A 24498-nucleotide genomic window follows, 5' to 3' on the forward strand; every position below is an offset into this window, starting at 1 on the left:
CTTCAGATGTGCAAGTCCTATATATAGATATATATGTCGATATATACCCCATGTATACACATATATACACCCATATGTATATCCATATATATACCTTCATGTATATACATATATACACACCCGTATATACATACATATATATACTCACCTATATATATACACACCTATATATATATATATACACACACATAACCCATATATACATACATATATATACTCACATACATACATATATATACCCATATATATATACACACACCTATATATATATACATATATATACCCACCCATATATATATACACACCTATATATATACACACACATACATATATACACACACCCATCTATACACATACATATATACACACGTATATGTATATACATATATACACACCCATCTACACATACATATATATACACACATACCTATATATACACCCCATATATATACATATACACACCTATATATACATACATGTATATACACACCTATATATGTATACATACATACACATACACATACACCCATACACATATATACATATATAAACACACACACCCCCATATATATACAAACGCATTATATAAATATACATACCCTATATAAATATACACACACGCACACACATATGTATTGTGTGGACCTGCATGTGCAGTCGCATCCAACTTTCTGTAACCCGAGGGACTGCAGACTACCAGGCTCCTCTGTCCATAGGATTTTCCAGGCAAGAATACTGGAGTGGGTTGCCACTTCCTCCTCCAGGGGATCTTCCCGACCCAGGGATCGAAACTGTGACTCCTATGTCTCCTGCATTACAGGTGGATTCTTTACCACTGAGCCACTGGGGAAGTCTTATACATAGAAACACCCACATATATCCCTACATATATATACACACAGCCATATATACACACACATATACATATACAGACCCATATGTACACATACACATATATATATACCAAGCCATAATATACATGCATATATATACACACTCATACATACACATACATATATTTACACACCATATATATATATATATATATATACACACACACACACAAACACACCCATATATATCTGTATCTATATATATATAGATATGAAGACCTACAAGATTTTCTGGAACTAACAACCAAAAAAGATGTCCTTTCCATCATAGGGGACTGGAATATAAAAGTAGGAGGTCAAGGGATACCTGGAGTAACAGGCAAATTTGGCCTTGGAGTACAGAATGAAACAGGGCAAAGGCTAACAGAGTTTGGCCAAGAGAACGCACTGGTCATACCAAACACTTTCTTCCAGCAACACAAGAGAAGACTCTTACCCATGGGCATCACCAGATGGTCAATAGTGATATCAGATTGCTTATATTCTTTGCAGTCAAAGATGGAGAAGCTCTATACAGTCAGCAAAAAGAAGACAAGGAGCTGCCTGGGGCTCAGATCATGAAATCCTCATTGCCAAATTCAGACTTAAATTGAAGAAAGTAGGGAAAACCGCTAGACCATTCAGGTATGGCCTAAATCAAATCCCTCATGATTATACAGTGGAAGGGAGAAATAGATTCAAGGAATTAGATCTGATAGACAGAGTGCCTGATGAACTATGGATGAACGTTTGTGACACTGTGCAGAATGCAGTGATCAAGACCATCCCCCCAAAAAAGAAATGCAAACAAGCAAAACAGTTGTCTGCAGAGGCCTTGCAAATAGCTGAGGAAAGTGGAGAAGCTAAAGGTAAAGGAGAAAAGGAAAGATATACCCATCCGAATGCAGAGTTCCAAAGAATAGCAAGGAGAGATAAGAAAGCCTTCCTCAGCGATCAATGCAAAGAAATAGAGGAAAACAACAGAATGGGAAAGACTAGAGATCTCTTCAAGAAAATTAGAGATACCAAGGGATCATTTCATGCAAAGACGTATACAATAAAGGACAGAAATGGTCCTAACAGAAGCAGAAGATATTAAGAGGTGGCAAGAATACACAGAAGAACTATACAAAAAAGATCTTCATGACCAAGATAACCACGATGGTGTACTCACTCACCTAGAGTCAGACATCCTGAAATGTGAAGTCACGTGGGCCTTAGGAAGCATTGCTACGAACAAAGCTAGTGGAGGTGAGGGAATTCCAGTTAAGAAATTTCAAATTCTGAAAGATGATGCTTTGAAAGTGCTGAACTCAATATGCCAGCAAATCTGGAAAACTCAGCAGTGGCCACAGGACTGGAAAAGGTCAGTTTTCATTCCAGTCCCAAAGAAGGGCAATGCCAAAGAATATTCAAACTACCGCACACTTGCATTCATCTCACATGCTAGCAAAGTAATGCTCAAAATTCTCCAAGTCAGGCTTCAACAGTACATGAACTGTGAACTTCCAGATGTTCAAGCTGCATTTAGAAAATGCTAAGGAACCAGAGATCAAATTGCCAACATCCACTGGATCATAGAAAAAGCAAGGGAGTTCCAGAAAAACATCTACTTCTGCTTTATTGATTATGCTGAAGCGTTTGACTGTGTGGATCACAACAAACTGTGGAAAATTCCTCAAGAGATAGGAATACCAGACCACCTGACAAATCTGTACGCAGGTCAAGAAGCAACAGTTAGAACTGGACACGGAACAACAGATTGGTTCCAAATTGGAAAAGGAGTTTGTCAAGGCTGTATACTGTCACTCTGCTTACTTAACTTATATGCAGAGTACATCAGGCAAAATCCTGAGCTCGATGAAGCACAAGCTGGAATCAAGTGTGTCAGGAGAAATATCAATAACCTCAGATATGCAGATGACACCACCCTTATGGCAGAAAGTGAAGAAGAACTTAAGAGCCTCTTGATGAAAGTGAAAGTGGAGAGTGAAAAAGTTGGCTTAAAACTCAACATTCAAAAAACAAAGATCATGGCATCCGGTCCCATCACTTCATGGCAAACAGATGGGCAAACAATGGAAACAGTGACAGATTTTATTTTCTTGGGCTCCAAAATCACTGCAGATGGTGATTGCAACCATAAAATAAAAGGATGCTTGCTCCTTGGAAGAAAAGCTATGACCAACCTAGACAGCATATTAAAAAGCAGAGACATTATTTTGCCAACAAAGGTCCATCTAGTCAAAGCTATGATTTTTCCAGTGGTCATGTATGGATGTGAGAGTTGGACTATAAAGAAAGCTGAGCACCAGAGAATTGATGCTTTGAACTGTGGTGTTGGAGAAGACTCTTGAGAGTCCCTTGGACTGCAAAGAGATCTAACTAAAGGATTTTTAATTGATTTACAAAAGGAAATCAATCCTAAATATTCATTGGAAGGCCTGATGCTGAAATTGAAACACCAATACTTTGGCCACCTGATGTGAAGAAGTAACTCATTGGAAAAGACCCTGATGCTGGGAAGGTGAAGGCAGGATGAGAAGGGGATGACAGAGGATGAGGTGTTGGATGGCATCACTGACATGATGGTCTTGAGTTTGCACAAGCTCCAGGAATTGGTGATGGACAAGGAAGCTGGTGTGCTCCAGTCCATGGGGTCACAAACAGTCGGACATGGCTGAGGGACTGAACTGAACTGATATATATACACACATACCTATACATACCCATATATATATATATACATATATCTACACATACACACACACACACACACATATACACACACCCAACCATCTGCTAAAGCAGCCTCTCCCCAAAATGGCTCCAGCAGCCCATAACCCTTTTCAAAGATTTAAAACCCACCCACACTGGTGGGAAACATAATCACTTTCACATTTGCACTCTCCCTTGTCTCATTTTTGCAAGTCTCTGCAAAATGCTTGTCAACCACCTGACTTGATCATAATACAGAAAGGCTAAAAGGGCGGTTTTCTTCCACCTCTTCAGAGGTCAACCTTGCCTGAGTTTCTTGGCACATTTGAGGTCCGAGAGGCCCTGACAAACTCCCCATGCAGAGGAATCATCTGGGGAAGGTGATATGAAATGCAGATTCCCAGACCCTGCTCCCAGGGTCAGAAGGGGTGGGAGTGGAGCAGCCCTGGGAACTGGTACTTGCCTAGGACTCCCACGGATTATGATGTGGAAGGAGGTTTACCGGAACTGAGCCAGGCACACAGCAAAAACCAACCAAGGAGATTTTGAATTTCAGCTGATGAGTAGAAAATATCTCACTATCTCAACATTCGATTAGCAAAAAGCAGTTCTTAAGGGGTTGCTCATAACTTAAATCGCTTTCTCACTGAGGGACACAGCTTTTATTTATTCCTCGTATCCACTCGACAAGACTTTAGCAAGCAAAGTGCGCGTGAACTCTCATACAAGTATTGCACTCTGTGAAAATTGGCAAAGACAGGTTTTGCTTGCGTTGGACGTCACCTGTGGAATCAGGGACCACGTCCGGGCCAGGCCCCGTGTGTTCAGCGCTGGTCAGTGAAGATGTGAGGTTCACGGTAAAGGATGCGGCTTTTCAAAAAGGTCCCATCCAAAGTGATACACAGAGCAGACTGGGGCTGAAATGTTTATACTATGTTTTTCTAGTATCGACTGTGGAGAAGTTTCATTCTCTCCTGATTTTGTTTCAGAGGGCAGCAAAGAGAAAAGACTATGAGATACTACAAGTAACAACCTAAGTTGATGGTTCAAATTAAGCAGTCTGGTACTTCTCCACAGACCTGATGACTTCTGGGTCATCTCTGTGTCTTTCTGTTCTCTGTATGCTTGTTTTTGACAAACCTGAAGGGAAACCCCCAGGTGACAAACACTGGGTGGGCCACCATTCCCTCCCCATGTTCAAGGTGCAAAAATGCTAACCTAGAACTTTCTTTCACTTCTAACAGGGCTCCCAATTTCAAAACCAGGTTTGGTTACTCGTGTTCTAAAGCTCGCCACAAAAATTCCTGTAGTGGCAAGAATGAAAGAGCTAAATAAGCCAGTGGAAATAAGGCCTGCAGGTCGTGGTACTTTGGTAACATAAAAGGTATTTTCTACCTACGCTAAAAGGCTGAAACACCTAACATTCACCAGACAACTTCTTCAAAATGGGAGGAAAACAGTGTAATAATGGGAATAAGAAAGACCAAGAAAGGCAATCCAAAGGTGTCAACCTTCTTCGAGAAAATTAACACACTCTGAGAACACCCACACCCTACATGTCCCATGAGAAAATGATGGCCAATAAATACAACGTGACTTGGACTGTGAGATGCGGGTGTAACCGCTTGTGAGCTAGTGTGTGGGGCTATGACACAAGAGACATTATAACTGAATGTAAATGCATGGAACATGAATCGCTATTGTTTAGTCACTAGGTTGTGTCCCACTCTTTTGCGACCCCATGGACTGCAGCCCACCCGTGGAATTTTTCAGGCAAGCATACTCGAGTGGATTGCCACTTTCTCCTCCAGGGGACCTTCCCAACCCAGGGATGGAACCTGAGTCTTCTGCACTGGTAGGTGGATTCTTTACTACTGAGCCACCAGGGAAGCCCAGAACATGAATAAATGCTGCTAATCAGAGACGCTAACTGACAGCAGATATTAACACAAGAGAAAGCGTCACATCCTCTCCCAAACTCAAAACCCCATCATCAGCAACTGCCCTGGTTCACTGTCAGCAGTTTTTGAAACCTTGACATTCTTCCCAAATATGAACCCCAAATAATATTACACTCATCTCATGGGTTTGATTCTTCTTTTCCTCTCCAACATTAGCTCCTGTAGAGGCACTTAAAGAAGTACCTGACTTTAAGGGAAGTCAAACACTAAATTAAAATGATCATTTTAATTACCTAAACTTAGTGAATTAGCTATGTGTTGAAAATATTTCAAATCAATTTAATACATGAAAATGATAAACTGGTATGAAGTACATAATAAATTGTCACATAAACTGTCTATAATAAGAATCACCATGATCATAGCAATAATTTAACTGCACAAAGTAAGAAGAGTGAATCTCTAATATTTTGTCTCCAGGACTGAGGAAAGAAAACAATACACACAGAAAAATCTGAGAGAATGAGAAATAAATGGCAACCCACTCCAGTGTTCTTGCCTGGAGAATCCCAGGGACAGGGGAGCCTGATGGGCTGCCGTCTATGGGGTCGCACAGAGTCGGACACGACTGAAGCGACTTAGCAGCAGCAGCAAAGTGCCATTAAGATTATTGTCACTTTCAAAGGTCAATATCCAGAAAGGGATAAAAAATCAAAACAGAACCAAAAAATAAAAAAAACCCCAAAAGATCAAGAGACTGAATGAATTTTAAATTGACTTGATGAGGCAAAGGCATAATTCTGACCAATAACACCAGGTAAACAATACTCAACACCAGGTAAACAATACTCAACACCAGGTAAACAATATTCAACAGATTTTTTTTTTTTTTTTTGTAATATGTAAGGTCGGGAAAAACGGACAGTTTTCCGACCTGCTTCCTAAAGCTAACTAATTTTCATTAATCCCAATGAAAGCACTCAGGAGAGTAAGAACAAGAGCTGCCATGAGCTGATTTACATTTCTTTGCTATAAAACCAGAAGTGGATACCCAAAGGAAAAGATCAATAGTGAGGAAAGAGTGTCAAAATGTTAAATGCACACTAGATGCTGCTCATCATTCTTTTTAAGAATTGGGAAGTTGTAGGGTCTGTTGAATTACGCAATAAAGATGTTAAGAGGGATGAAACCAAACCACAGGCACCTCTTAATGCCTCAGCTAGTTTCTCCATCTATAAAAATCAGGACACTCTTAACTGCTGTCTGTTAGCTGTAAAGCACTCTGGAAGCACAAGCTGCTAAATAAATTATGACTGCCAAAGAATTCTAACCATGATGTGCTAACTAATGAGGAGGGAACATGGACTTTGAACTTTACCACTTTTTTTTTTTTTGTCAAATTTAACTGCGCAAACAAGACTCTAATCTCTCAATAGTATTAGGCTTAGTATGGTGTTAGGTAACAAGCTCTAGGGATTCAAACATCACTGAAGGGATCTTGTTTTTCCAACAGTTGTTGATTCAACTTTACAGGCAGTAATGAAAGTAAGTTTGCACCCTACTTCAGTAACTGCTGAAATACCACCATGACACCTGCGTCCACACTGTGGCTGATTCCAACTAGAGGTCATTCTACTCAGAATCCTGGTAGAAGTGTAAATCTACTAAAAGCAACCACTTTTTTCAGAATTTCCTTTTATTTTAGATTGATTTTGAAATCCCAAACCATGGTTATGTTTTAAACTATTTTCTGGGAATTAGGATTTTCAGCTAGAATCACTGTTCTCTGCCCCTTCCAATCTCTTGGACTATAATATTTATTAGATAATAGGCCTATCAAAGAAGACAGTGTTTTTTTTAAGACTAATTTAATGAGGAAAGAGGATAAAGATACTGGCACCAATTCTATAACCTTCCAAACTTTCTAGGCCTATGGTGGTTGACCATGTCATAAAATTTAAAATCTAAGCTAGGAAAGCTAACATGATTGTATGACTCATCTCTAACACCTTATTCTTTTCCCATATACATCTGAAATGCTATGAAACTGAAAAACAAACAGAAGACCCAAAGAATTTTAAGTCATAGGAAGATGACAAAACCTTAACGATCAAATGCATTTTAGTTCTTCCTCACTGAAAATGTAACGTCTGAAAAATAAAGTTCACAAGCTCATCCAACTTCTGCTTAGGAAGTGTACTGTTCTGTGAATTATCTGGATGATTATAAATAAAATGAAGCTATGAAGAACAGTTTAAACCAGGGGCCCCCAACCTCTGGGCTGATATGCAGTCAAGCCAATATAGTACCAGAAAGAAAGTGCACGATAAATGTGATGCACTCGAACCATCCTGAAACCATCACACCCCCAGTCCATGCAAAAACTGCCTGCCACGAAACCAGTCCCTTGTGCCAAAAAGACTGGGGACTGCTGGTTTAAACATCACTGAACAAACAGGTCTACGTTCTGTTTATTATATATTTGGGGAGACAGTCATGTCCAGTTACTATTTTAAGGAAAAACTAAACATCTGTGAAAGAAACCACAGTAAAGGGTAGGATTCACATTAAAATGCAAATATATAATTCTGTCCTGTTAACAACCAAGACCTCAAATACCAGTTTTAGTGACTCATATTAATTTAACTGTGACATTAGCTTGTATAATCAGAGATGTAAAAAGACCACTGTGTTCCAAACATAATTTCGCACCAGCATCTCATTTCATGAAACCATTAGTCAAGACGAGAGCCTCTGAACGAATCTACATTTGATTCGTTTCACTTATTTAAGAATGCTGAATAATTTAAGACAGCTGAAACACGAGGAAAGCGAAGCGGGCGCACTGAGCAGTGCTGTGGCCGTCGGCCCCTGCCCCTTCCCGGGGGACCCCAAATTCAGACGATCAGGAACTGTGAGTACCTTCCAGGCGGAGCCACATCAGCCTCCCCTTCACAGCTATGACGGAGGCCACACAGAGCTCGCCCGGGTTCCTGGGGTTCACGGCTTCAAGCTTCATGTTCTTCGTGAACCCCCGACTGAACGATGTCTGGAAGAGAGAGAGAACGGACACTGAGCCAGCAGATGCCACAACGAGAAAACGCTCAGTGAGAGCGGAGCCAGCTGGCGCAGCAGAAATGGACACACACGCACCTGCACACGCAAACATGTGCACACGCATGCAAGTGCACAGATCGTACTAAGATAGGTGAGTTCACATGCTTATCTCCCCATCACCCATGAGGAAAGAACCACACATTCTTCATTTGGGTACCAGAAAAGAGACATCTGCTTGGCACACAGCAGGTGCCTAATAATACCCGAATGAGCGAGAGGATGAGTCCACTCTCATTTCCCAGTTCTGTGTGCATCCTTCCAACCCCAGAATCTCTGTGACACCCATCACTTCTCTTCCCTGCGCTCCTCACTCATATCACACCGGGTACATTTCAGGGGGAAAGGACACCGCAGTCTCCACCTGGCATCACCTCCTTCAGCATGATGTCTGTCCGCCAGTTTGTTTTTTGTTGTTGTTGTTGGTTTTATTTTTTATTTATTAATTATTTTACTTTACAATATTGTATTGGTTTTGCCATACAATGACTTGAATCCTCCATGAGTGTACATGTGTTCCCATCCTGAACCCCCCTCCCACCTCCCTCCCCATCCCATCCCTCTAACTGTAGGTCTGCGGGTGCTGACTTCCCAGTTTCCTTTTATCTGAAATGGTCCTTATTTTCCCTTTGATCCTTTTGTTTATTTTTATTAACTTTTGAAATTCACTTTTCAAAATACACGTAGAGGGAAATTCATTCTTTTCAGGGTGATGTTCTAGGAAGGCAGGACTGTCAGATGAACGCATGCAATCCTGCAGCCATACTCACAGGCACAACACAGGACAGGGCCGTCACCTGCAGAGGCCTGGCCCTGGGACTCTGCTGATCAGTCCCTCCAGGACCCCCAGCTCCTGGACCACTGGATCTATTCTCTGTTACTGTAATTCCACTTTTCCTCTAACACCATCTAAGTAGACTACTGTGCTAGGGAGCCTTGCGAGTCTGGCCTTTTCCACTAAGCAAAGTGTTATCTGAGAATCAGGCATGCTGCCACAGGACCGGCACCTCATTCTACTTCATGCTGACTGGTGTCTGCAGAAGAAGCACGGTGTGTCTATCCATCTACCAGCTGGAGAGCAGCTGAGCGGTTTCCAGGCTTTGGCAGTTGTGAACAAAGACGCGATGAACATTCAAGGACAAGTTTTTGTGTGAATGTAAGTTCACTAATATGCTCAGGCTGCTACAGCAAATACCACAGGCTGGGAAACTCACACAACAGAAATACTGACTCATGGCTCTAGAAGCCAGAAATCCGACTTTAAGTCATCAGAAAGGTGAATTTCTTCTGGGGCCTCTCCCTTGGCTTGAAGACGGCTATCTTCTCCATGTCTTCACAAGGTCTTCCTGCCATGGATGGGGTCTGTGTCCTTATCTCCTCTTATAAGGACACACGTCATGGTGGATAAAGCCCCATCCACATGACCTCACTCTACCTAGTTACTTCCCTAAACACTCTCACTCCAAGTAGTCAACATTTCGAGGTGCTGAGAATCAGGACTGTAACACATGAATTCTGGGGGGACAAAATTCAGTCTCTAACACTAAGCTCTCATTTCTCTAGGGAAAGAAGGATTGTGGGGCCATAAGACAAATGCAAAAGTCTGTTAAAAAAAAAAAAATGGGATGACCACTCCTGCACGCCTTTCTTCCAGGCACCTGCCTCCCCTCAGAATCTGCCTGCTTATGTTCATTCTCCACGTCTCTCGGGTGCCTGGTTTGGTATTCCATCCAGAATTTATAGTTGCTATCCGCAGGAGGATCAAGTATGAGCTTACTCAGCCAATACTAGAAGCAACACTCCCTCCTAATATTTCAAAATAAACATGAAATGTTCCCCAAATTACCCACTACTTACTGGTTTTTTATCTGGTTACAATATTATAAATATATCTAATTTGAAATACATAAACTGAGATAAACAGGTTCCTGTAAGTAAGAGCGATTACATCTTTACGTGACTTCTAGAAGGAAAACAAGGTAATTCATATTTTCATGGTTTTTCTTTTAATGGAAGTTAAGTTGAAAATGCAATTAAATCTTTATGTTACCAGAACTAAATTATCCGATGTGTGTGTTAAGAAACCCATTTGCTCCTTTCCTTTATGTTTCTCGGGAAATAAAGAAATTCTAGGTTGGCTGTTTTTCTGCAAGTCATCCTGCCAGGTTCATGACTATTAGGTATTGAGCTTCTTTTTGATGACATGACCTGACAGGCTGCCTGAAAAGTCTCTAAGTAAGTTAAAATGCATTTTATCCTACTTAATAAGGGACAGCTGAAACCGTACAACCTCCTTTCATTTTAGCTCACTGCAGGAGGGTAATTTATAAAGGACCAATAGCAAAACTGTTACCTGTGAGTTTATTCTAGTAAGTATTTGGCTGTGTCGATCCATCTCAGAACCATCTCGGATTTTTAAACATCCCCAGGGCAGTATCTTCCACGCACCCACTTCCTCATTACCCCTCCTCTAGTACACACAAGATGTGCGACTGAAAAATGAATTCACAATCCGCATGCCATTCAAGACCACGTGTGGCCTGCTAACATCGTCCAGCAAGGTCCCAATAATGCAACGCACATGCCACCAGGCAGATACCCACGCTGTCGATTAAATAAACAGACAACCAGACACAAAGTTGGGGGGGGCACCTTGATAGCAAGTGCATTCCTAATTAAAACGCCAGTGTTTTCATTAATACAGATCTCATCTTGGTACGCTGAATCCTGAAAGCTCAGAGGCTGCCTGGGGACACGGCTCCTAACTCCCCATAAAGATCCATTTGAACAACGGCTGGCAGAGGGCAAGATAAAAAGATGCCTTGGGGGAAGCACGTTGTCCTGGAAGAAATAACTTGCCGAAACCAGAACGAGACAGGGATGTGAAGGTTTTCTTTCCACGGCTAAAAAGTTGGGGAAGGATGATCTCCCGTCTGGAAGAAAGCACGGCCTCAGAGGGGTGGGAGGATGTGATGAAGAGTTTTCACAATTAAACGAAAGGCAGCGAGGCCAGTAGATTCCATGGCTAGCGATATCAACACAGCACAGAGCCCAGTAAGACTCCAACGGACTTAACACACCTTCAGGGCTGACCAGCTGCTGTCCTCTGCTGGCTGGTCGCACAGCTATCCCCATACCCCCCACCACACACACACCCACCCCACCCACCGTACAGCCCTGTCAATGCCGTGAAAGGCGACATCACCTGGCAGGAGTTCGCCGGATCACGTACGGAGCCCTGATTTCCAGCCCTGCCACAGATGTGTTTCTGTATTTATGAACACAAGCTGACCTCGTCATCAACCTACTTAATTTCCCCAAATCTGATTCTGATTTATGCTCAGCACTGAGCTTCTCTCTATTAAGCCAGCTCTTCCCAACAGAAAGGGCTGCCAACCGAATCCCTGGAGGATGAATTATCCTGAGGCAGCAATGAATCAGCAGCTCTAGGAGCATGTGCTGGAAAACACGGCTTCGGCGTGGGAGCGTGACACTCTGCAGTAGGCACAGTCCCCAACGGGAGGGCCAAGTCTTCATTCTTAGCATAAAAAATGAACTTTCATAACTAAATGCATGTTCGACTTATGAGGCTATACCTTTGTGTCTCATTCTCAAGATGGAGATGATTCACATCCCTTTTCGGTTCCTATGTTTCAATGAATAGTTTATAAACTATTTTGTACAAGAAACTCCTATAACTAAGCAACTACACACATTTGAACACACACACACACACACACAGTTATATCATGTGTCACTGTGCCAAAAAGCTCTGTTTGAATAGGTAGCTTCAAGTAAGCACAGCAGAAAAGTGTTGGATTTAGCATCTTATTACTTTAATCCAATAAAGAAATTTAGGAACATAATTTAACATTATTTCTCAGGAGCAGAGAATCTCCCACTCCATGAACTTATCAATATTACACTCCCTGGCAATCCAGTGGTTGAGATACCACACTCCCAATGCAGGGGGCGCAGGTTAGATTCCTGGGCTGGGAACTACGATCCCACAGGTCACACTCTGCTGTTGCTGGTTAGGTGCTCAGTTGTGGCTGACTCCTTTGCAACCCCATGGACTGTAGTCAGCCAGGCTCCTGTCCATGGGATTTCCCAGGCAGGAATAGTAGAATGGGTTGCCAGGTTCTTCTCCAGGGGATCATCCCAACTTAGGGACTGAACCCACATCTCCTGCATTGGCAAGTAGACGCTTTACCACTGAGCCACCAGGGAAGCCCTACGTGGCCCTGGTGGCTGGCTGTCCACCAAAATCTGTCCTTCTCCCGCCAGAATCCAGGCTCAAGGTGGGGGACCAGTCGCCTGACCAGGGCACACTTCCCACTTTTGCAACATCATGCCACGAGTGACTAGTTCTCCACAATGGAAGGTGACAGAAGTAACATGTAATGTGCGTCAGTATCAAACTCAGCGTCTAGAACCAAGGTTCTCCTCTCCTGGCTCTCCCTTCCCTGTCTGCTCACTAGACTCAGATGGCCAGGCCAAGTACAAGCCGAGCCCAAGGCTCAGCACAAGGAGAAGAACCACCTGCTGATCGATAACAACCTGGACCATCCACCGGCGAGAGAGAAACTTATGACACGTTTCGTCTCCAGCCTGCTACGACAGCCCAGCATCACCCTAACCGATACAAGAGCGGAAAGGACTTAAAACCAACACGAAGTTTAGGATGCTGCGGTGCAGGGTGGCACTCTCAGCCCACCATGGCCAATAAACAGGAAGCAACGTACACAGCGTGTGGAACTCACGGTGGGTAACATACATGAGAGAAGGAGGAGCACGCAGCAGGCGTCTTACGTTTCTGAAGCAGAAGGGAGGTGCCTCCTCGGTCCCGTGCTGTTTGTGATAGTCTGCCCAGTCGAAGTCCTGGCCGGAGTAACCTGTGTGACAAAACACAGATCCAACCCGTCAGCTGCGCCGCGTCTCAGACCAAAGAAGAGCGCTGCAGGGCGTTAGGGTTAAGGTACGAAGCGGGGCAACTTTAGCTCCGCTCAAAAGGTGAGGCCCTTTCTCAAGTGTGACAACACATCGTATTTTATGATGAAACATAAAATGAATGAAACACTGTAGAAAGTGTTAAGTTCTAAATACAGGTAAGGTGCACCACATCACCATAATTCAGGGCCTGAAATCAGATGAAGGAGGGTATCTGCCCACATCATCCCAGGCAGAGAGGGAGATTTGCTTTGGGGAGAACAGATGAGAGAGTCACACAAAACACACGCGCACGAGGCACTATGCAAGAATACAGGAACGTGCCTTCACAGCAGCTCTGAGCTCCCGTGAGCTCACATCTCGACGTCTTCATGGAAACCATGGGATTCTATCAGAAAACACCGCTAGAGAGGAATAATCTTGAAGGAGGAGCAGAAGGTAAGACAAACAGCAAAAGAGTAAGTTGAGATTGTAGCAAGAAAGCCTCCGCAGATACGGAAAGCGGGAGGAATAAACCTTCCCTTCGGATTGATGAAAAAGGAAGGAAAACGAGGACCTGAGAAGGTGGGCCTCTCTGGGGGAAGTTCTGCGGGCACATTTGAGATGCTGGGGAGTTTGAGAGCCAACTATTCATATGGACTAAATTTAATGTGTTTCTTTATTCATTTCATCTGCGGGTGGGGAGAGCTACATAATTATACAATGTATATATAGATCCATCATGACCACCAGGACAAGACATGTGAGAAGTTTAAAGCCTAAAACAAGAAATGTTAAGTGTATGACTGAACCTAGAGAGGAAAATATCTCTCAATGTGAGTGTCATCTGCATTTCCTATAAACACAGGAAGACAACTGGGAAAAAAAAAAAAGGCACCAATCAGGATTAATTGAAAGTATACAAATGTCCCTATAACCATCATTTTCAATTCTCTCTTCACTGGTCCACGTATATATAAAACAAATCTGTAAGGGATTTCTTCAGCATATTCTTAACCCAAGCCCCCCTGACTTATTTGCCCCATATCATCATAAATTCTGCACCTGCAAATTCACTTAACGGGGGGAATTCTGTTACTAAATCCCACAGCTGCAGAGACTACAGAAATTCCCACATTGAAGAAACTCAAGATACTGTTTGCTTCCAACTTACATGCATACAAAATGGTATACTTTTCATTAAGTAAGCTCCAATTACTCAATTGTTTTAAAGATGAGGGTGAGGGTTAACCAAGAAGGCAGCCATCTTCCTGGTCTGGGGACTGACCCTTGACCTTCCCCTACCCACCATCAGTGGCAGAGCCTCTCCCCGCCCACCTTGTTCCTGAGACATCCCTACGATGAATGATAGTTCCTCAAGCAAGAAGATGAGATGTCTCAGAGTCCTAGGACGCTGCGTACTCTGCAGCTAGTTATGAAGATGTTCTGCACGTTCTTCCACAAGCCCTTCCCCCCAGAGCTGCCCCTCCAGCCAGAGGGCTCTGGCAGTAGAGGTTTCTGGAAGCAACCAAATCAACTTTCTTCTGACTATTCATAAGCAAAACAAAATGTGTCTTAAGTAAGGCACTGCCAGTTTCTTTACCATCAAGGTAATCTTCCACTTCGAGTACTTTCTCTGGGACTGTGCTGGATCAAATCCTTGCATGAATATATAAGAATGGAAGAATTTACCAAAAGATGCCTAAAAGCTGGTGAGAAGTCACTAAAAGCTGGTGAGACATCCCCTCGCTAAACAAAAAGTACTGAACCAGAAAGGAGACCTAGATTAAGACCCAGTTCTAACGGGACTGGAATGAACCAAGGTCAGAGTACATTAAGGCTTCCGTACCTGACTTTCCCTACCTGCTAATCCACAAAAGGAAGAAACGATCGTCAAAGTCTCCTCGGGTGGGGGTTTAGTCGTCAGGTCGAGTCCAACTCTTGCAACCCCATGGACTGCAGCCCGCCAGTCACCCCCACCCACTGGATTTTCCCAAGAATGCTGGAGTGGGTTGCCATTTCTTTCTCCAGGGGATCTTCTGAACCCAGGGCCTGAACCCGCACCTTCTGCACTGCAGGTGGCTTCTTCACTGACTGAGCCACCAGAGAAGCCCCACGTCTCCTCTAGCTGCAGCATTCCCTGGCTCAGAGCCACTAGTACTACTTATTACTGCCACTCAGGACACTCTCCCTTCCCTCTGTGGTGAATTTCCATCTCTTCTCCTAGAGAAAAGTGCAACGGGTTGAAGAGAGGTTCCACAGCAAGACATTCCCCAGAAGAGCTCGCACCCGAACAGCTGGAGACAAGCTGAGCCCCGCAACAGAAGGGCCCTGCTTGCTCAGGGCCAGGGCGGACTGGCTGTGTTAAAGCCAAGATCTCCTTTCGTTCTGTTTCTCTTCCCTGGATCTCTGCTGCACTCTGGGTCAGTTTGTGAGCAATGGAAAATCTCATCAAGATCGTGGGGTAAAGGGAGAAGGGAGAAATGGGGGGGGGGGGGGGGACTTACAAATGAATAGCAAACCATTTTCTGAAAGAACATTAAATTTAGGTATTCTGTTTGGTTAGCATCTTGTTCAGATAAAACTTTCCAACTTAACAGATCTCCTCTACTCCTCGAAAAGATAGACTTTTACCTGGGTGTTCTATCACATTCATAACCACCAACTTCTAATGGATTTCAATCCTCTCCATAAACGCTGGACTCAAGGTTTCTTGGACCTGCAATCAGTCCTTCTATACCCAGTTGCCAAGACTCTACAGGGAGTGATTTTTATTCTACTAATTTCAGGATATATCCAAGTTTTGCTGGGTACCCGAGCAATAAGTCGTTGTCGTTATCCTGCCCCCAGAACTCTCTCCTTTTCTTGAACCTTTGAACAGCTTCAACTTCTCCTCCTCCTCCTTCTCTTAAGAGACCTTCATTCACTGTCTCACTTGAAATTCTTCTCCTTAGAACTGATAATGAGCTCGCTTTGTAAGGCATTTTTGTGACAGCTCAGAAAATAACTGCTACATTAAAAAACAAACTGCTGTGGCTCGTATAATAGAGACAACAGGGGTCAATTATACTCATTAATCAACAAAGACAGAACAAGAAGTACTAAGGCTTAACCGCAGCCAGGAAAGCATGTTTTAAACCCAGGAGGGAGGAAAACAGCAGAGAGGAAAAGAAAATAAAAGGAAATCAAAACCCCCTGGGCTATTAAATTTTGCAATGAGCTGCCATCAGAGACTGTTGAACCTTCACCACTAGGGTTATTTAAGCTTTAATTAGTGTTTATTCTGTATGAAGTTCCAACTGTTACAGGTCCAGAAGGAAACAGGTCAATGACCCATTTCCTTATGATACAAATTAATTGACACAGAACAGCTCCGCTTGCAAACATTGACTACTGGCTGTGCAAGTGGACAATTCTTCTGAAATAGAACTCAGCAGTAAAAACGTCCAGGAACGTTGACACAACTATTTCATTTCTGGGAATGTAGCCCATAGAAACAAACCCCCTCAAACTTATAAAATGTGATACATGAAGATACAATGGCATTATTAGTGATAATTCTGAGGATAAAAAAACATTTTTACATCCAAAAACAGAAAATAATATGAAACTTAGCTGAGTCCGTGGAAATTCATGCAGGCATGAAAACTGCACCTAGTTTACTTAGAAAAAAAATCATGAAAAAATGATTATTGTGAGTTTAGATGAAAAGACTGCTATAACCATATACAAAATTATTAAACTGACATTAAAATATGCAAAGAAAAGGACTAGAGGAAATGTAAGAAAAACTTACTAGGAAATAGCAAAATAATTATCTGAGTGGTAGGACTTCTAGATACTTTTTCTTTTACCTCTTTGCGTTGTCTAAATTTTCACTCAAGTTCATGAATTATTTCAATAATAAAAACATGTTGAAGGCATAGCATCTTTGCTCTATTTTAAAAAATAATCAAAGCACCAACCAATTCAGTAATACAATGGGTCAGCCTTCCACTTCTCCTTTACTAACAGAATCTGGACTGTATCCAATTACAAGAGAAAGTTACCTCTCTCACCACCGCCAGGAAGTGAACCCCGAGGCAATCATGGCGGTCTTCTGTCCCTTGCCAGTGACTTGGGATTGGGGGGAAGGGCAAGGCTTTAAAAAAATATTTCTCTCTCTCTCAAAAAAAAATTTTTTTTTAAAGGGACCACAGGAGTAAAAGCTCCTATTCTGTGTTCTTTTTTAAAAAAGAGCAATCCCTGCCTTCGAAATCCACTACCTCCCTCCATATTTTCAGTTGACATTCATTTTCACAACCTTTCAAGCGGCCAATCTTGAAAATTTACACATTAATTTCCAATTGAATTAATCTGTTTTTACATTCAGGGAATAGCACAGAAAAAGAAAAAAGAAAAACAAGGAAAGATGGAGAAGGGAAACAAGTCCAGTTAGTATAAACACCAGCCTTATCCAAAGTCCTTATCTTTTAGAATAAATGTTGAGAAGTATTTAATGCATGGAAGGTCACAGTGTGACACGCACACCCCTAAGTAGGGAGTCAGGCTCAAAGTGTTATTCTGATTCATAAACAATGTTAGGAGATATAGATATGTCCCCAGGATGGAATCTGATATCGTATAAATGTCAACTGTCAAAGGCAAAACTAGCTTAAGAATCTTGAAGAACAGAGTAAATTCAGGGATAGGTGAGCAAGAGGGATGCTTAGCTTGCAACAATCAGGAATGTTTTCAGATGTTAAAAATCCCCCCAAAGAGTGGGGAGACCTGACGGCAACCAGGATGAGCACGGTCATGATGGCACCAAGTCAGAACTTGAGAATATGGACTGGATTCACGACAGATCACATGCGGGTGTGAAATAGAAGAGTCAAGGTCGACTGGGTCCCCAATAATACCTACAGTGCTCTATTTCATTGTTTAAAAAGCAGAATCAAATATGGCAAAATGGTAGCCCTCTTTTCAATCAAGGTGGGAGGTCCATGAGTGTGTTTATTATTTTCTGCCCCCATTGGAATGTCTGAAATAGGAGACGACAGTCAATGTCTGAGGAAAAGAGAATACCAATTAGGGTTCATCACCGTGCATCTTAATAATCATTGAAAAACACTTCTACTTCTTAAACTGTGTTCTGTGTCTACTAAGATGGCCAAATAGGAGAGACGAAGTACAAAGATAATTGATTTACTTGAGTGACTTCACTTTCATTTTTCACTTTCATGCACTGGAGAAGGAAACGGCAACCCACTCCAGTGTTCTTGCCTGGAGAATCCCAGGGACGGGGGAGCCTGGTGGGTTGCTGTCTGTGGGATCGCACAGAGTCAGACACGACTGAAGCGACTTAGCAGAGGCAGCAGCTTTTGCTTGCACATTTTACAGCAGAAATATACAGGCTTCACATGCTCTGCAAAGATCCCCTGGGGGGTGTGATTCTGTGCCTAACCTTGGATGTTATGCATCAAGGAGGTTAATGAAATGATTTAAACACAGCAAGTCACGGTTGATAACCTATATGCATTTTTCCCTTCTTGATTTATTTGTTTGATCCCCTTTCAAAGTGGCTATAACACTGAAACGCTGTTTGTTGGGCTGCAATGAATGCAGTGAAATTGCCAAGATTCTGTCCTTTGCTTAGGAAGAAAGCACCTGCTCAAATGGAGACAACGCTAAAAAATTTCGACCCATTCTAGCTAAGACTATTTATATCTGGAATCTGGCGACCGATTTTTTTAAATAGGAATGGAGTCAAAATAATGTGAGCAGGGACGTATGTTGTCTGCACATCTCCTGCATCACCAGGTGTCTTGTTTCATTAGCTGTTTCACACTGGGGAATGAGTGCATTACTGTCTTTTGGGATTTAGACCTGTTGTAATTCAATGCAGTGTTTATGGTTCTAACAGAAATCTAAACAATGTAATGCTTTCATGGAAAACATACCGACAAGAACACATACGAACTCGTTTTCAACATGTATTATAAATCTTGGGCTTCCATGGTAAAGAATCAGCAGTAAAGAATCCGCCTGCCAATGCAGGAGACGGGAGTTCGATCCCTGGGTCAGGAAGATCCCCTGGAGAAGGAAACGGCAACCCACTCCACTATTCTTGCCTGGGAAATCCCATGGACAGAGGAGCCTGGTGGGCTGCTACAGCCCATTGGGTTGCAAAGAGCGACTAAACAACCACAACAAAAATAACAAATCCTACACACTCTCAGAATTCAAGTTAAAAACAACAAACTTTCATACATTATTGAAGCAAATAAGGGTGCTGGAAAGCATCCAACAGCGTGATTGCCAGATTAGATGCTGATATATAAGGCACATAACAAGTTATCTCAAGCAACCATAAAATCACCGCTACCGAGACCACCAGCATCTCTCAATTTTAATTCACTTTAATTAAAAAAATAAAAACACTTTACTACACATATGACCATGTAAATACATAGTCAATATGGTGTCCCCAAGTGGTGTTAAGTGTTAGTCACTCAGTTGTGTCCAACTCTTTGCGGCCCCATGGACTGTAGCCTGCCAGGCTCCTCTGTCCAGGGAAGCCCCAGGTGGTGAGGGAGTTCAATAATTAAAGCCGTATCTTTGTTATAACTGCAAACATTTGGAACTTTATTCCCTAGAGCTGAAATTCTCCAAATGCTTTGACCCAAAGACCATTCCAGTCAGGGGAAAGTCATGGTCCACTGACATCGCTCAGCCCTGCATAAGGCCACCAAAATGCCCTCAAGTTACTGAGAAGGGCGGATTTTACAAAGTATCAGGGAGAGAAAACAGCAATAAAGGGTGGTTACACAGAAAACACATTCAACTTGGCATCTTAAGAGTGTAGTTTTATGCCAAGTTCAGCCCCAAGACTTATTAAAAACTTAAAAAACCATTTAACACAACTAAACTTCAATTTCCCCACATATATAATGATTGGAGGTGATGAGATAATCTCTAGTACCACTTTCAGTTATAAAAACCCTTTTATAATAATATATAATCATTTTTGAATAAATAAAACATTCATGTAGAGCAAAGAGAAAATAAAAAATAAAAATAGTTAAAAACTATTCTGTTAAAAGTCTGGTTCCTGGCTGCCCTGGTTGCCACCTCCATACCCTAGGCTCCCAAATACAAGTTATCATTTTCATTGATTTCTTAGATAATCTTCCAGACTCTCTTTACAAGAATATGTGCAAACATAAATACACATCCTGGAACTTCCATGGTGATCCAGTGGTGAAGAAATGCAGGTGAATGTGGGCTCAACTAGGATCTCGAATGCCACAGAGCAACTAGACCCGTGCTGCACAACCAGAGGAAAACCTGCTCACTGCAACCAAGACCCAACGCAGCAATACATAAAGAAACAATATACACCCTTTCTAGCCTCTTTTCTAGCAATAAAGGCATGGTACTGTAACCCACTGATCAGACCACTCACAGCACACCCTGTAGAGCATCTCAGGTCAATATGGAGAGATCTGCCTCATTCTTTTCAATAGCTGCACAGTGTTCACTATATAAACACCTAAAATTGAGTTAACCAACCCCATACAGAGAGACATGTGGATTTTCCCAAGTCTTTTGCTATTACACATCATGCTGCAAAAATAACCAAACTTCTATGCATATTATCAGTACATTGTAAGTTTAGGAGAAATTCCCAGAAGTGGAAATGCTAAGTCAACAGCTAAATGCATCTGTAATTTTGGTAAAACTTCCCAAACTGCCTTGCATACAGCTGGCACCTACCTGCATTCCTGCCAGCAAGTCTGAGAGAACCTGTCCCTCCATACTCCATCCAAACAGACCTGCTTCTTCCTTTCTCTTTTGGATACCCACCTCATCTGAGAAGTCCGTGCCATCTCAGTATGACTTTACTGGGCATTTCTCTTCTTATGATGAGTTCACATAAAAGGCATGATTCTATTATCATTAAGTATCTACTCGTATTTATAAACCTATATAAGTTTTTGCTTTTCTTCTTACTGGATTATATGTAAGAGCTCTACCATCTCAAGACAACAGTCCTACAGCCAAAAGACAACCCCTAAAGACTACCTCAGATATGCCGATGACACCACCCTCATGGCAGAAAGTGAAGAGGAACTCAAAAGCCTCTTGATGAAAGTGAAAGAGGAGAGTAAAAAAGTTGGCTTAAAGCTCAACATTCAGAAAACGAAGATCATGGCATCTGGTCCCATCACTTCATGGGAAATAGATGGGCTAACAGTGGAAACAGTGTCAGACTTTATTTTTTGGGCTCCAAAATCACTGCAGATGGTGACTGCAGCCATGTAATTAAAAGACGTTTACTCCTTGGAAGGAAAGTTATGACCAACCTAGATAGCATATTCAGAAGCAGAGACATTACTCTGCCAACTAAGGTCTGTCTAGTCAAGGCTATGGTTTTTCCAGTGGTCATGTATGGATGTGAGAGTCGGACTGTGAAGAAAGCTGAGTGCCAAAGAATTGATGCTTTTGAACTGTGGTGTTGGAGAAGACTCTTGAGAGTCCCTTGGACAGCAAGGAAATCCAACCAGTCCATCCTAGAAGAAATCAGTCCTGGGATTTCTTTGGAAGGAATGATGCTGAAGCTGAAACTCCAGTACTTTGGCCACCTCATGCAAAGAGTTGACTCATTGGAAAAGACCCTGATGCTAGGAGGGATTGGGGGCAGGAGGAGAAGGGGACGACAGACGATGAGATGGCTGGATGGCATCACTGACTCGATGGACATGAGTTTGGGTAAATTCCGGGAGTTGGTGATGGACAGGGAGGCCTGGTGTGCTGCGATTCATGGGGTTGCAAAGAGTTGGACATGACTGACCAACTGAACTGAACTGAACTGAAAGATTACTGATAGATCACTTCTTGCTTTAAGGGTTTAAAAAATGATTATCACTGAGATTTTCTTATTGGAAGATACTAATCACCATTACTCAGTATTTTACAAATGATACATAATACCAATAGAGAAACATTCCTCCTAGAAAAGATATGCTTCAATTTCAAATGTGGAAGGAACTGTCTGGAAGACTACATGAAGACAATGTCATTTTACCAAAAATCACCAATACTTAGGTGACAGAGAAGTCATAATTATGGCTTAAGGGTAGGTATAAAAAGCTTAAGATATAAAAAATATTTAATATTATAAAAAAATTTGTACCATCATTTCACTGCACATTTAAGAGTTCAACCATATTAATATAAAACAATTTTCTTAGTATCATAAAATGCAATTATCAAAATAGGCACATCCATTTTACTAGTAAAGCTCCAAGCTATGTGAATAATCTCTTTTTGGAAACATATTTAAAAATTCTCAAGACCCTGGTAAATGTTAAACCTCTACCATCCATCAATCAAACATCCAAAATGCAGATGTTTTAAATGTTTTTCCTATTTTTTTAAACTATGTGAGGAAATACCCAACTCATTTTTTAAAATTCTTAAATAGATCCTATTTTGCTAGGAACAAACTCGAAATTTTTCAAGTCCAACCAAGACACATTTTAGATATCTGTGACATTGTTCTTCAATGACAACAGACTCATCTGCACACACACACTTTGATTAGAAGTTGGGAAGAAACAAAGATGGCCAGAGGGCTTTCCAACTCTACAACTGGCCAGCTGCTGACATTTCACAGAAGGAAAAGACTTCTCTTGCCTGAACCAGTAGATGGTTCATAACATAGAACTTGGGCATCCCAGGTGGTACTGCTGGTAAAGAATCCGCCTGCCAATGCAGAAGACGTAAGAGATGCAGGTTCGATCCCTGAGTCAGGAAGATCCCCTGGAGGAAGACGTGGCAACCCACTCCAGCATCCTTGCCTAGAAAATCCCCATGGAGAGAGGAACTTGGTGGGCCACAGTCCACAGCATAGCAAGGAGTCAGACACGACTGAAGCAACTTAGCATGCACACACACAACACAGAACTTGTACTGTCACGTAAAGAATTATAAGAACACTGGGATTTGTATCACCTCTTTGATTCTATACAGCAGAGGTCCCCAACCTTTTTGGCACCAGGGGCTGGTTTCATGGAAGACAGTTTCTCCATGAACCAGGGGTGGGGCAATGGTTTCTGGATGACTCAAGTGAATTACATTTATTGTGCACTTTATTTCTATTATTATTGCATCAGCTCCACCTCAGATCATCAGGCATCAGATCCCGGCAGTCAGGGATCCCTGCTATAGAATATCTGTGGAGTACCAGGGGTGCCCCCATTTACCAGTCTTGAAAACTGAGGCACACTGATTTGCAGAGTCATCCACAGGCACCCAAATGGACACAAAAACAGAGGCCACGGGATCCTAATCTTCACCACCCATAACTGAGCAAAGAATCAGCAGCCTGATCGCCTGTCCTGTTACTAAGTGTAGGGTCCTGGGGAGGTTACATAAACTCCCTGGAACTAAGTCTCCTTGTAGGGAAATCCTCATTTTGAGGACTCGATGAATTTGGCACTGGAAACATTGGAAGCAGTGTTTTGGAGAAACATTATAATCAGGCTGAATTCCATTACTGCAGAACGTCAATGAGAAGAAGCAAGGGCCGAGATGGAAATAATTCAAAAGCATCTCTTCCGCGGGGCTGACACTGGAGGATGAATTAGGATAAAAGCCCAGCAAAGTATAGTCATTCCACAATAAGTGAGGACCAACATGACTGATGTACACATAACCCAGTCTCCGGAGATCTGAAGAGATGAGCACAAAAGCCCTGTTTCATTTGAGATTATCTGTCAAAATCTCCCCAGAACTTAAGTTCTCTATTCTTGTTTTTTTTTTCTCTTCCTTCATTCCCCTTCTTTTCCTATCCATCTTCTCACCTTTCATCTCTCTGCATCCTCCCTGGAAAAACCTTAGAATTACAAGGACAAGAAATCACATCTGTAAAGTACAGCACGGTACTCAGTCATACTATGGTTTATGGGTCTCAATTC

The 24498-nt window shown here is 42.2% G+C and overlaps 1 protein-coding gene across 2 annotated transcripts in view; it reads right to left on the reverse strand.

Moving 5' to 3' along the window:
- SFMBT2 (Scm like with four mbt domains 2) overlaps positions 1 to 24498 on the reverse strand; it is a 180678-nt gene that overhangs the window by 38119 nt on the left and 118061 nt on the right. For both annotated transcript variants that reach the window (XM_052650792.1, XM_052650793.1), the window contains 2 exons: positions 13418 to 13500; positions 8414 to 8540 (listed from right to left, as the gene is read on the reverse strand). In XM_052650792.1, the coding sequence (XP_052506752.1) occupies positions 8414 to 8540; positions 13418 to 13500 (210 nt within the window). The remainder of the gene's footprint in view (positions 1 to 8413; positions 8541 to 13417; positions 13501 to 24498) is intronic.

This window comes from Budorcas taxicolor, chromosome 13 (assembly GCF_023091745.1).
Source record: "Budorcas taxicolor isolate Tak-1 chromosome 13, Takin1.1, whole genome shotgun sequence".
NCBI classification, from domain to species: Eukaryota; Metazoa; Chordata; class Mammalia; order Artiodactyla; family Bovidae; genus Budorcas; species Budorcas taxicolor.